General features: G+C 46.6%; 2 protein-coding genes across 3 annotated transcripts in view; one reads left to right on the top strand and one right to left on the bottom strand.

Annotated features, from left to right (window-relative positions):
* LOC100548043 (vascular endothelial growth factor receptor kdr-like) overlaps positions 1–3,156 on the bottom strand; it is a 120,763-nt gene extending 117,607 nt beyond the window's left edge. The window contains exon 1 of the mRNA XM_085230389.1: positions 2,589–3,156. Coding sequence (XP_085086515.1) covers positions 2,589–2,652 — 64 coding nt within the window. The 5' untranslated portion in view covers positions 2,653–3,156. The remainder of the gene's footprint in view (positions 1–2,588) is intronic.
* The window catches only part of LOC116216936 (uncharacterized), a 245,225-nt gene that overhangs the window by 190,741 nt on the left and 39,692 nt on the right, over positions 1–14,792 (top strand). The gene's annotated exons all lie outside the window — the stretch shown is intronic.

The raw sequence follows: 14,792 nt of genomic DNA, 5'->3' as shown, positions 1-14,792 counted from the left end.
TATATCACAATCTTAAAAAAAGTCTCCTCTGCTTTTTATAACATTTTCCCACAGTAAAGCAAATATTTAGGGATAACACCAATTAAGAGACATATTTTCAGTTTACTGGGACCCATCGGCAGCCCACAGTGTGGGCTCTCCAATCCTCAGCTTCTCAGATCTGACTGCCTCAGAGAAGGCAGAAGCACAGCTTTAACGCCTCTGTCTTTGCAGTGGTGCATCCTGCAGTAGAGCCTGCAGTAATCTGTGCAGGGAGCATCCTAGCTGGAAAACTTGGGAGGACTCTGAGCTCCCAAAGCCTTTGATTTAGCTACTTATATGTGGCATATCTGAAATGTATCTATTAGTAAGCTAATAAGCTAACTCTGGGCAGCCTGGTCTGGTGGTTGGCGACCCTGGCCATAGCTGGGAGGTTGAAACTGGATGATCTTTGAGGTCCTTTTCAACCCAAGCCATTCTGTGATTCTATGATTTGTGCATCTATTAGTAGAAAAGTTGCAAAATGCAATAAAGAAAAATGATTAATTTCAAATTTATTTTAGTTTCAAAGGGACCAAGCAGGACCTAATTGTTATTTTGGAATCTTGTTAGTTTTCCAGGATTATAACATTGAAATTACTGTGTTTATTCCAATACCTGAAAACATATTTGGGTTGCTCATATATCAAAAACTTTTGGACAGTAATATCAAGGAGTGAAAGACACGACATTTTTCATGCAAGATACAAGGTGTTGTCAGCATCAGTCATTCTTTGCAGGCTTTTTTTAAAGGGCTACCTAAAACTTACATCAGCCTTTGGCATCTCCAGTACTATTACTGTGTAAAAAGTATTTGGCAGAATGACCCTAACTGGTACAATAAGGAGTTCAAAAGAAGCTACGTAATGAACAAAAAGAAAATAGGTATTTCATGATAGCTATAGAACCATCTTAAGGAAACACATGCAGTATTTTGAAGGTGTGTTTTATGATGAGGCAGGAAATTGTTGGGATGAAGTTTGCATGGTCCCTCCTTGTGCTAAACATTGACAAGGTCTGAATGAACCAAACTGGATTTATCACAAGGAGACCATCCTCCTGGTCTAGATAACTTCTGTTCCTCTGGCAGCCATGGCACACACCTTGGTGATCTGCTGAGCAGCCAGGCAGGAGATAATGACACAGCAGCTGCTGTCAGGCACAGGTACAGAAACAGAGGACACCCCAACTCCTTTGCTAAGGTTTGATAAGAGCCACCAGAGCTTCCCTTCTCTTGGGTGCCTGGAAGTCCTGACCAGGAAGGCACCCCTAGGGCTGGGCAGCTGCACTGCTCTCACGCAGCACGTTGGGTCAATGTCTTTTGCAGTTGCAAAGTCTTTTATCTGCATTGCAGATAAAATTGTTCGGATTTGAATCAGATTCAACTTCTTCAGCATAACTTTGCCTAATTTTCACAAAGATCTCGGAAAAGGTTTAACCTAAAGCCTGCAGGATAGATCTGTACCTCTTGGGCCTTGGGAGGTCACACAGTGATTAAACTCCTTGGAGGAGATAAACTTTGAGGGAAATGTGACTGAGGAGTTAACACCTCACTAACACCAGCGCCATCCAGAACCTTCCCTCTTCCTGTCCCTCATTCAGTTTGGCTTCCAGCCTAATTAGGGCACACAGACTCTGTGCTAACAGATCATCTTTTCCTAATGATGGACAAAGGTCTGACAGCAGTAATGCTGCTTCCAAATCCATCACCAGCCTTTGCCTACAGGGACAGCTAGTGATGTGCCTGTCTTCCTTTCCTCATCACAGCATGTAGGCATTGCCTTCCTTCAGCCTTCTCTGTGCCTGGCACCGATGAGCCCAGACCGAGTTCCAACACTTTTAGCCCCAGAGCTATCAGGAAAGTAACACTGGTGAATGAGGAGCCAAGGCAGCACTGAAGTGCAGGCAGCAGGCCTTTCACCCGGCCGCCCCAGCGACGCCTGCAGCGCTCTGCTTTTCCCTGCTACTCCGGACATCTGTGGCAGGACAAGCTTTCTCCCTTCCACCAAATACTTGGCGTGGTGACTTACAACTTAGTGACATTCAGGCTGGATCTCTGGCGACATGCCCTCTGCAGGCAGTCCCTCAAGCCTGCAGCCCCCAAAGCCAGTCAAGCTGCGCGGGGCACGCACTCGGGTTCAGCTCTGCGAGTGCAGGGAGCTGAGGGAAGCGCCGGACAGACACCTGAAGTGCGCTGCACCGGCTGGGACACACACATCACATCTCTGAATGGATGCAAAGAAACCAAAGAGGCTCCCGCCGCAGTACATCCAGAAGCTATCCTATTAAAACCCTACGACAGGCAGACGGCAACGCGATGGAGAAGGAACCCTTGCGCTGTGAGACGCGTTCCCTCGTGCCGCCGGGAGGAGCTCCAGCACGACGCGCGGTGCCACGAACGAAGGGCACGGCGTTCCGTCGCGAATCCCGCCCGCCCGGCTCCCGCCCGCCCCGCAGCCCGCGCTCTCCTCAGCGGCCACGCGCCGCCCCCGCGCCGCCGCCCCTCGCGCCCCCCAGCGGCCGCCGCCTCGCGCTCGCCCGGGCGGCCCTCCGATCCGAGCGGCTCTTACCGAGCGTCAGCAGCAGCGCCTGCAGGGCGCAGGCGGCCAGCGCGGCGCTCGGCCCGCCGAGCATGGCTGGGGCGGCGCGGGGCGAAGCGTTCTTCGGTCTGTCAGAGCGGGCCGTGGGACGGGACGAGCGGGATGCGCGCACCGCTCCCACTTGTTGGCTCCGGTTAAACCGTTCTTGCCATTCACCGCTCCGTCCTCGCCGCCCGTCCTTTCTTCTCGAGGCGTTCCGCCTTTTCCCTTGCCAGAGCAACTTTATCCCTCGCTCTCCCCGTGCGTCCTCCGCGCTAGCCGTGCCCGCGGGGCGCCGCGCACCGCGAGGGGTTACAAAGCGGCTCCGGCACCGTCGAACTCGGGGAGAACTTCCTCGGGCTGTGCGGGGCGGCGCAGCGGGGCGGCGGCGCGCGGTTCCCGTCCGGGCGGTGCAGGTGCGCCGGGGCAGCGCCGTTACCTGCCGGGGGGCGGCCGGCGGCAGGGGGGCATGGCCGGGTGCCGCCCCGTGCTTGGCGCTCCCCCACCCTCCGGGTCCGGGTGGCTTTGCTGGGAAGTTTGATGCGAGCCCGGGATTCTTTATAGGGACAGGAAAAAAAAAAAAAAGGAGGAAGGAGAGACGTCACCAGCCCAAGCCAAGGGACTTCACTCGCTCTCTCCCTCTCCCTGTCACATTTCACAGAACTCCTGGATTTCCTGTTGCTGCTGCTGCCGCTTGAGAAGGGGCAAAGAAGCGAGCGGAGCTGTTCCCGCTGCCTCCCGGCGTCGCCCGTCCCCGCACGGCCGGAGCTGCGCTAGCATCAGGTGGCAGCGCCTCGCATCCCCCGTCCTGCCGCGCTCCCCCGACGGCAGGGAGTGCCCGGGCTGTACAGAATCACAGAATAACACCCCGCCCCCCCTCGGCTCCCTGGGCACGGGGTGGGGAGCGCGGGGCGATGCTGCCCGAGCAGCAGCTCCCTGCCGCAGCACCCTGGCCGTTCGGCAGGTCGGGCTCTCCCTGCGCTGCTCCCTGTTCAGCTCTGTCCTGCTCTGCTGCCCGTGCCACTCAGCTCTTCTTCTTGGGTCACAGTGAAAGTTTCTTGTCCGAACAGAATATTCTGGGCAGCCCTAATGTCATCATTTACATTACTCAGCTGCTTCCCTACTCTCTTACGGATTTCTCATAACAGCTGCTTCTGTGTCACCCAAGCATTATCTGCAGGCGTTTGGGTGTAGACAGATCCACCCAGCATCGAGGCCTCCCGCCTGGCCCCGCGCCTCTGCTCTTAATATGCCAGGCAGGAGTGGAGCAGGGCGAGCACTCCCGTGTGGTTTTGGTGGAAGACACCTCTGCCTCGGGACAGCTCAGCCTTTTCCTGGTTCAGCACTGCTGCTTTAACCACAGGTGCCTGCTGCCAGGGTCAGAAAGGCACCCTGAGGATGTCCCTGCGCGGAGAAGGGACACTTGTGGGAATGCAGCCGGCATTCGGGTGACAGGAAGGAGCTCCTCTGTGCTGTCCTTCTGGCAGTGCACATACCACTTATATGGCTTTTTAAACATGCAAACCACTGCACTGTGCTGATAATGAGAGTGTGGTGGAAGACTCACAGACTGTCAGTCCCTGTAATGCCACAAATGAGACACTGGGGTTAAATGACCAATTACAGTGAAGCACTGTCAATCCCCGTGGCTGAATGCAGGGTTTGTTTGCATTTTTGGTTACTCTAGCTCAGTTCATCCAAAGAGAAAAGATAAATAGCAGGTGCATTAGGGCCTTATGCTGAATGTGCATCAAGGGTTTCAATGAAACTGAACTGTGACGAGGATATTAGGAAGTTTCCAATGCCCCTTTTTATTATGTTTCTGAATTCTTAATGCATGTACTGGTATATATACTACATCAAAATACATTGGAGCAAAGTGAGACACAGATATAGTTCTATGACTTACAAATTCATTAGTTATCCTGAAAGGGAAGTGGGTGCATCAGAGGATCAGAACTGATTCCTGGTGTAGAAATGTTCCAAATTCAAACAACAAATTGAAGTAGCCCCTAACAATTCTAGTTCTATGTACTAGAAGTATCATTTCTTATTTACAATATTAAATCAGGAATGCTATTCTCAATATCACGTGATGTCACAGTTAATGCTAATTTTCCTATAGTGCTCAGATCATTCGTAAGATGACTAAGTGCATTTTCTGTGCCTAGAGTTGGTTTTTAGGACATAAAACTTTCCCTGGATCTGCGTTACAGGAATGGACTTTTAAATAATCGTGGATAATGGTAAAGACAAAGTGTACACTAAGCTTAACTGAAGAATGAAAATTGTAGCTCAATTATGGAACTGAATAGTATTTTTGGCTTGCAGGGAAGTATTCAGGAATTCATTGGAAATTACAGAACAGCTGCTAGCAAATTGTGTCGTGTTTATGTCATGCTTCAAAAAATCTTTTAGTTGTTGATAAACTTAATTGATCATTTAATTGAGACCAAATGTCCATGGTGTGTAGCTTCACAAGGAATTCCGTGTGAGAACTTGGCCAAATGATCTGGGAATTATTTTGAATTCTTTATTTTCTCCCTCAAAATATGCCAAGCCAAAAAGAAGGTTGTAAGAATGTCATGTTTTGTTCCTGAGCATCCTCACATGCCTATAGCAACCAGTTAGAGCTTTCCCAAAGCACAGAAGACTTCCCTAAATGACAGCATGTTCCATTTGTACAGGTGGAAAAAGCAATTTGCTAACCCAACTTGAACCTCTTCAGAGTAGTACAGCTTGTTTTGCTGTGACCGTTATTCCATCTGGGGGCCGCAGAGCTCCTTGCTGATACTAATGAGTGATCTGAAGTTGGGCTAGAAAAAGTCATTTCGTTTCGTTAATGTAATGCTCTTACCTTTTCAGAGACACTTGGCAACTCTGTCAGTATGGCCATAAATATATAAAACAATAGTATAAAGAAAGTGAAGGTACATCTGGTGGAAATACTAGACAACAGGGATGGTGGGCAATAACCTGCAAAAATCTGGCCAGAATATCAGGGCTGTGGCCTGATGTACCATGAAGTACTGGGTGTTTCATAGGGCAAAGGCAGCGTAGTCTCAGACCTGTGCTAACTGCAGACTCTGAACATGCAACTTGCTTGGCTGTCCCTCAGGTGACCTTCAGCCTGCTGATGGCATTGGCCCAGTATGGAAGACTGTGATCCCTTTTGTTTGCTTGGAAGAGGATGGTATCTGAGCTGGGCAATTCTTCACTTAATCTTGCCCATCCTATATAGGTCTGTATCTAGGAAGCACAGCAGAAGGGATGGCTGCTGATCAGAGCAGGGCCTGGATTTGGCCAGCATCTGTGACTGCATGCTGTACTTAGCCTTAGCCAAAGGTAAAACCCATCTGAACTACATACAGCCATCCAAACGATAGCTGTCTGGGCTGGTTATCTGGACTGGCCTGCTTTAGTGACTGCAGAGAGCCTCTTAAAAAGCACGGCTTATCCACTGTGTGTGATGCATCTGTTTTACAGACCTTCTTTGGCAAGTGCCTGTTTCCTTCCCTCAACAGTAGTGTAGGATCGAGGCAAGTTTACCCATAAACCTAAATTTTAGCTGGTTACTTCTGTCCTATGTCTTAGATAGAGACTCTTAAGTGATAAGACAGCCTTTCTTGTCAGCTTGCCACATTTTCCCGTGTTTGTAGTTTATAGGAGGTGAGGAGAAGTGTAGTGACTACCTTTAAAGGACTGTGAGTTGGCAGGGTCAGGGATTTTCATTTCAGTGTGCCATACGAAGCAGTTCTATATCATTTTCCCAAGAAGACGTAGAACCCTTTTTGAATACACAGCTTTCCACGTCCTGTAAATCCAAGCACCCTAAGGAGGTGGTGGAAACAGGCAGGGCATTGCAGGAGAGCCCTGCACTTTACTGCATTGTTCTGGGATGAAAAAAGTGCATGAGTTCAGCTACATATTTTACAGGAACATAAGGTACCTTGGAGGCATACACAGACTTCCAGAACAGGCGTGAAGCTGGCTATGTATGGGTCCTTCAGCTAGTAAACAGGGTACGCAGCCCATCCCCAGTCCCACCTTGTCTCTCACACACAGAGAAGAAGCTTTGCCAACTGTAGCTGCCTTAATCCTAAGGAGAACTGCGGGACCGTCGCTGGGTGTGCCTCTCTCCACGATCTGGTCAGGCTGTCTTTAATTCACACACATCCTGTAGTCCCTTGGTGATGTAAAGACAAGTTAACATTGGCAGTCTGTGTGCAAACAGGGCGGGGAACTTTTTGATAAAAATATTTTTCATTGGAAAACGGCATGCTATCAAAACATCAACTTTCTGAGGGAAGTCTCAGTTTGGAATTACTTCTAGGGATGTAGTTTCTAGGAGGAAAAGCACTGTCTCAGACTTGCCTGCAACTTCGTGATGCCTTGTGATCTTAAGACTCTCCCCTGAATTAGGTTAGAAAACTTTATTGTGATTTCCCATGTCTTGCAGGAGTCCTCTATTCAGCAAATTCATTGACTATCCTTCGGCTGCTGCTTTCAGCTTCTTGCAGACATGTTTGCTTACCTATTCTTTTGTTTTGAAAAATATAGAAGGAAAGGCTTCATGAAAACCCCATTCAGCTTTTCTAGCTGGGAAAAACATTTCCTGCTCAGCTTTTGTTCTAATACACGGTAGTACCATAGGTGAAAGCTAACAGCAAGAGAGGTGGGGCCACAGAGCCATGGGCATGTTTCTCATGACTTGCTCCTCTGTGGGATGGCAGCTTCAGAGGGGCTGAGCAGGAAGCACACACAGTTGTTTGTTGCAGTCTGTATGCACTTTCCTCCTTTATACGCACAGGGAAAACAAGCCAGAGAAAGGTTCAGTGAATCACCCCAAATGCAAAAGAGATCTGTCAGTCACCTCAGCAACAACAAAGCAAAATGTAAATTAATATACTGCAACCAACTATATTTTTGTTCATAAATTGTTAAGAATTAGGTGGTTTTGTTTTGTTTTCGTTTGGTTTGGTTTTTTTTCCAGTGTGACCTGTTATCCATCCCTGACTAGCATCCTAGCAGGTTCTTCCTGACTTTCCAACCGAGGCTGGTCACTGCCTGCTTCTTCTGCCACTCCTGTCCCAGTCACAGCCTGCAAGCTGCTCTCCTGCAAGGCAGTCCTATGGCACTTGCAGTGATGGAGAAATGTGAGGACCTGCCTGAAAACACCTCTCAAACATATGTGTTCAGCTAACAGAGGAGAGCAGAACATCTCATCCTTCTGTTGGAAACGGGAGATTAAAGGATAAAGATTACGCACCTCCCATTATTTGTCGCTTTGAACTGCAGTCTGCTTTGTAAAACTTTAACGTGAGGGAAATGTGTGATGTTCCATCTCTTTGTGTTCCCTCTGTGAGGTTGTTTTTGAGCATCTCCTTGTAGCTGTTTGACTCAAATCCTTTATAACTGAGGCTGCCTGGGGAGATGCTTACAGCTTATAAATATAATCTAGGCCTTGGGCCCGTACGGCTCTTAGGAAGAATTAACTGGTTTGGAGTGCAAGGCAAACTTCTGCGCCAAGAGTACAAAACAAGAGAAATGTTAAGGAAAATAAATAGCCATCAACAAAAGCAGACAGATGCTGGGTTTGATCACTATTTTATTCTGCTAGATTCTGTGGCAGAAAGTCAAAGCTACCCACCTAATGAGGAAGAAATTAATGAGCCAAGCTTCATCCATACATAGCATTTATGCTATGGTAAGAAAAAATTCCATCCCTCTGAGTTACCTTGATCCATATCTTGCAGTGACCTTCCTCAGTCGGAGCCCAGGTTTCATGTAAAAGGTTTTCCCTTGCCAGAATGTGAACTTCAAAGTGTGAGAAAAATGGGTTTCACCCATTTTTAGGCCTCAGAGTGAGCAACCAAGAATGCTTGTTTTATTTATTTTTCTTTGGATTTTAATTCCCTCTTACACTTTCTCTCTCTTTGGGGATAAAGCTGGATTTTCTTACCAGTAAGGCTGAGAATGAGAAACATGATTCACATCTGAGGTATTCTTCAGACATTCCCTTAAAACTAAAGATTTCTGCTCACATCCCCAAAGCATGCTCAGCAATTAGAACTGTCTGGTTGAAATCACTGGAATAGAGAGAGAAAAGCCTGAGAGGAAGAAAAAGCACAGATAGGCCTTGGCAATGGCAAGACAGAAAAACACTGGCAATTCCAGAGTGCTCACATTAATCAAAACACTAGACACATCCATCATGAAAGTGTTAGGGTTAATTCAACCCATAGCGCAAGGCTGGAATCCCGTACCGTGAGCTTTTTCTTTTTAACTTGGCACCAGAGGGGCACTGTGCCCCAGTTCATCACCAAACATTTACCAATCCGTATCTGAAGATTTTTAAAAGCTGCTCCTTATTCCAGCCTTCCCCTGCAGTGAAGAGTTTGTAATCAGCCTATCCCAGCCTGTTTTCTCACCCCTGTTTGTTACCTGTCAGTGATTGCAGTTTAACTGTAGAGCAGCATCTGGAGCAATGTTGTTCCCCTCAGCGCTGACATGGAAGCCGGTGGGCAGAAGCCAGGACAGCCCCAGATTTCCCCTTGAGCAGGCAGACTGTCCAGCAATGCTGCACAATCCTGTTCTGATGGCCACCAGCTGTAGAGCATGTGATAAGCTTACAGTGGTGCGAGAGCCACTTAATCATAACACAATTTTTTCTTCTTGCTGTATATGCTAAAAGAGTGTGCTCAGCAGTCCTTTCATTGAGCTGCCATCTTCCTGTTAGATTTCACAAGTAAATGCTTCTTGTCTCTGTAGGACAAGCACTGAGATTATCACTGGTTACACTAACTCCAATGTAAACCAGAGCTACATGACTCAGTGCAGCCAAGCCTGTGAGGCAAAAATAGCGAGCTGGTGTACTGAGATGGTGGAGAGAATCAAAGACACACTGTGTACCAAAATTAATATGTCTGCAAATGAGCTTTCAACCAATGCAGAGCCAAAAGAAATGTTTCTTCCATAGACTTACTTATTTTTGAAATCTGAAAGGAAGCAGTTGCTAAAGACAAGTGGACATTGTGCTGAAAGTTTTAGAAATGAGAGATGGTGGCACAAAGACACTGATAGTGAAAATGCCATCACTGATCTTCATTGTCCAAGCTGAGAGGCACTGATAAAAAGCTTGAGCTAGAGCCAATGGAAGTGAATAGAAGTGAATGGGAAGATTCTTGCTGCCTTTAATGAGTTTTGGCTCTCACCCTAGATGGAGAAACATAACAAGCAATGGATAAACGAGACTCTAAATATGCTTTCACCTTTAGGAGAACACAGTGTTACTAGGAAGAATGACAAAGGAAATCTGTTTATGATGCAGTTTTTTTTAGAAAGGTGGCTGTGTCCAGCCTTGAATAAAACAATCCAAGCATCATGTGTTGCCCTTGCATTAAGTTAGCAGCAGCAGCAGCCAGCCTGGAATCTCAAAACAGAAAACCAAGGCTGTCCTAGATCCACTAGCAGAAAACCTGCCTCCCACCAGCCAGCATGAGAGCAGCCTTTGTGTCCTTTTGCCAAGCCAACCTCGATGTGAAGGGACAAGGTGCCACTCTGAAAAGGATGGGGTATAACAATGAGCAGCTGTAAACAGAAAGTGCTTCAAGAAAGTAAGCACCTGCCTCAAGGCTGCAGTGTGTACTTAGGGCAGAATAATCTGATGCAGCCCTGGGGCACTGCAAAAACAGGACTCATTGGCATAGTTAATTGTCCACATAAGGAAGGAGGAGAAGCAGAGATCATAGGAAGACAGTAGGGCAGTTCCTGCTTGCCACAGAGGATGGGTGTTGAAGGAAAGCAGAAAAAATATGTCTTATTTTTCATCATCTGCAGTTTGAGTAGAACTTAACCTTAGGAGATGACGATGGCTTTTGCAGCAGACAGACTTTCTCAGCAGGGTCAGCGAGTGAGTCAGCGTAAGGCTGGGAATAGAGCTCAGGACCAGCACGGCTGTGTGGAGCTGAGACAACAGGCTCTTCTTTGTCTCCAGGGAATTGCCACTCCAGACAGGGAGATGTGCTCAGACCATTGGCTCAGCACAGACCATGCCATGAGTTCCAGAGATAAAATACATATTTCTTAGATGCTGCTTCCTGTAAAAAAAAAGGCCAGTGAGACTGCCATTCTCAGCAACCGCATTCTCCAGTTTGTCTGTAAATGAAGTCAAGTGTTCTCGCCCTACTGGCTGCTCTTCGTTCTCAACGCTTCTCCATCAGCAATCTCTTAAACTCAGTGGGATATCAAACATTGATGGGAGGAATGATTCAGTCTCCAGGGCATTAAGTCTTTGGTTAAACAACATGATTCAAGCTACTCCTCTGCCAAAGCCCACCTGTATCTTCCTGGAAAAGTCACTTGATCTCTTTTCTTCCCCTCCTCGGCTGAAAAATTTGTTTAAGTACCTATTCTGAAGACACAGAGGTCTCAAAAAAGTTGTGCTCCAGGCTCTGCGCTAACACTGGCTGTTGAATACCATGGTTATTGTGAACAGGGACCCTCAGCCTGGCAGAATCGGCAAGACTTACTGGGCAGGTGCCAATGTGCTAAAGGGTTAAAGGGGAGGGGGTTTTCACTACAGCTTCCTGTGGTTCCGTGATATAGGAATGAGTCTGACTGGTCCTAGGATAATGAATCGAAACTGAGTTAAGTAAAGCCTGAATGCCACGGCAGGGGAATTCTGCCTGTGTCTGTGCATGATTTTCTTGTAGATGACACTCAAAAAACCATCCATCTCTGAAAGAAAATGCTGCTCCTCCTAGATTATGTTTTCTAGCAGCCATGCACCTGCCTTTTCATGGACTCTGCTAGAATTTAAAGAACAATTGAAAGCATTACCATTCCTATCAGTATCATAGGGTTCTTTTGTACACAGGTTCTTTGTCTTCTAAACATCAGGACGAATGAAAAGCACTGCAGAGATTTCGCAAAGTCAAAGGTAGGAATGGCAAGGATTCTCAACAGGAAAAACAATGGTTTGAAAATCAGAAGGGCAGGCTCTGAAGACTGACTTGTGCATTTCTCATTTCTAATCGCTCCTCTTATCATGTCTTTGTATGAATGCTTGTCTCAGTCTCTTGGCTGGCGTGTTTGGCAACTGGGGTCAAGATTTCTGATCACAGCATCCCTTTTAGCTGTGCTTAAGGTAGTGCTTTCTTCAGATGAGGGTTGAGCTCACAGACTGTTTTAAAAGTGCAACCGTCTTCCTTCTCTTGTCTCTGATCTCCTTGAGGCAGATTTCACAGAATCACCAATACCACAGAATACCCCAAGTTGGAAGGGACACACTAGGATTTGCTCCATTTCTTCATGCAGCACAGAGTCCACATTGATGTTTGGAAAAATTGCCATCTCCAGCTAACCACAGAATTGCTCTGAAGCTGTGGCTCTTGTTACTTACAGCTTTTTGGCAACAGTTAGTAGATCACAAAGCTTTCTCTTCTCCAGACTCCGGGGACATCCTCAAATTTATTGCCCCTTGCTACTGGCTTACTCCACGTTGGGAGCACATGGTGTGAAGGCAGGTCATGCTGCTGCAGTCCAGAGGAGCCCACCTGGGAGGCTTTGGGTGTTCCCTGGGAAGGGACCATGGCAGAACTTCACTGGGACTGCTCTGGGATTGCCTCAGTCAAGACTCAGATTTCAGAAAAAGGATTAAATCCCTCAAAAAAAGTTGGGAAAAAAGGGAAGGAATTGCACTTCTCTTTGTCCACACAGTGTGTCACCCTTACTCCATGCCATTGTACTCTCATATAACATTCCTACAGGATCATAAATGACTTTTAAAGGAGCAAACTTCACTGACTTATTCCCAGTCCATAAACTGACACTGCTCAGGTGAAATGGGGATTTTACTGGTGACAGCCTTAATAAGCAACTTATTTTAAAGGAAGAGGCAGCTTGTGAGGAGTCCTTCCAGTATCATGAGTTGATGGGCGTGTTGCAAGGCCAAGAACTGCCTCTTCCTTCCCTACATTATCCCAGAGCACTAGGGAAAGCATTTGTTCTTTTAGTCTTTCCTGCAGGATTCACAACCAAGCTGCCTATTTCCACCTGCCAAATGCTGCATGCTGGAGCCAATGGGCATCAACACCAGCACTGACAGCTAAGCTTCTTTAGAAACATTTGACTGCTGCTTTCACATCAGCCAAAGGCAAAAACATACTTTCTACCTTTTATTTCTCCCCAAGTTCCCTATGGCCCCATCATGCGTTTTTAAAATCTTCCCCTCAGCACTCCCAAATCCCACTCACCCTTACCACCTTGCCTTCTTTCGTCTGCTGTTGCATGATGAAACCCTTGATGTTGTCCCAGCTCTTTTTGAGTGATGCTGGCTTCCCATAGCGATTCTTCCTCTTCAGTCTCCCACCAGCTGCCCTGCTGCTTCCCTGCTGCCCATAGCTCTGCACATCCAGTCACACTCCATCAGCCTTTCCTGAGGTGTTGCCAGTGTGGCTGTGCTTTCACTCTCTTTAATTGGCTGGACAGTTGTGCTGCACATCCACACCTAGCTACTGTGCTGTCCTGGCTACATATCATGCCATGGCAGCTCAGAGCTTCTTGGGTCTCATCAGAAGCAAACTCAAGCCATTGCATTACTCCATGCTTGACTTCTACTGCAATACCTTGCTCCAGGGAGTAACAGGGTTGACCCAGGGGCAAACTAGAGAGAATGAATTTCTTTTGTCCATAATAGTACTCCCATTTTCCTTGATGAACTAGTGATGATAGTGCAGAAAGAAGCAAGGTGCATCACTTGAAAATTGCAGTGTATCTACTTTTCAAGGAGAAGTGGAATGAAGGGGTACCCATGGGGATAAGATTCAGCACATATTTATGTTTTCTAACTAATTTGGCTCATTTATTGTGTTTCAGTGGCTTTTTGTCACTCTATTACAAATACATTTCAGTGGTCTCAGAAAACCTGACTGTTCCAGTGAAAAGGAACAATTCAAATGCATAAAGGAATCAGAATCTGGCAGAGGGAAGCTGATCCAGAGATGTAGCAAAGAGTGTTTCAGAGGGTATTTTCTGCCAATTTTATGCACTCTATTAAAATTTAATAGGCAGGAAACCACCAAGGTTCTGTAGGAATCTAACACTGACTTACAGAAATTGTTTAAAAATATATAAGCTGCGTCTGCTGTTAGTATATATTGGCAAAATCAGTAGAGCTATGCTGATACACACCAGCTGTCCTTCTGAGCCGTATAATTGAATAACAAGTGAGTTCTCTGCATAAACTGTTGGAGTATGGCCAAGAATTGTATACTGAAATTATTAACCTGTGTTAAAGATTTTTCTAGAAGATTTTTTCTTTTAGTCCCATGAGCATCAAAATAGTGCTACATTCAGCTTGATGGGTGAGCAATAGTGTCTTTCAAACCCCTTCTAGCCCCAGAAATCAGAGCTGAAGTTTGGATGTCCCTTTGACAAGTAATGTCATGACATTCATACAGCTCTGATTTTAGCTCAATTCTGTATGATTTGACTGCTCTTTGTCCTTTTCTTGAGTCAAGAAAGCTGTACCCCTGAATGACAAGGAAAATGTTCCAAGGTCAGCTGCTAATACTTGTTTTTTTTGCCATCCTCTCTGGCAGTAGCTTATTACAAGTGGTGGCCTGGACAGCAAAAGAGATTTTGCAATAGTTTGCAGTGCTATGGCAATAAAGAATTATTTACTGCTTCAGTCTTCTAGCAACGTCAGCCCTCCAGACTCTCCAACCAAACCAAACCAAACCAAACCAAAACAAACCAAACCAAACCAAAACAAATCAAAGCATGTTAGGGAAAACAGCCTAGATCTCATTTTAATGGTGAATGTCCACTTTGCTTCCCTATCATAAATATACTGGTTTTCCCTTTTCCATGGGCTGCATCCTTTTGGCATCTATGGCATCTGCTTACACTGAAAAGTCATGTTATTTAGTTACAGTCATAGCTTCTTTTAATGCAGTTTAGCAGTTGGAAATCAGGAGGAGAGCCAGCAAGCATAGGAGCAGCCAGGTCCCTGTGTACTTCCCACAGCCAACCGTAGTGCCATAGCATGGAGCTGGACAGTCTGTGAAGATCTGAGCAGAAAGGCAGCAGAGCTTTTCTTTGGCCTCCCAGATTTCTTCTGCTTTTGCACAGGAGGAAGAGGAGAGGCAGGTTTAGGACTCATGGGATACTTGCCTGCAGATACTTGCAGAG

The sequence above is a fragment of the Meleagris gallopavo genome, chromosome 9 (genome assembly GCF_905368555.1).
Source record: "Meleagris gallopavo chromosome 9, MGAL_WU_HG_1.1, whole genome shotgun sequence".
Classification (NCBI taxonomy): Eukaryota; Metazoa; Chordata; class Aves; order Galliformes; family Phasianidae; genus Meleagris; species Meleagris gallopavo.
Note: the sequence above shows the minus strand (reverse complement) of the source record. Positions and strands in the feature narration are given on the sequence as shown.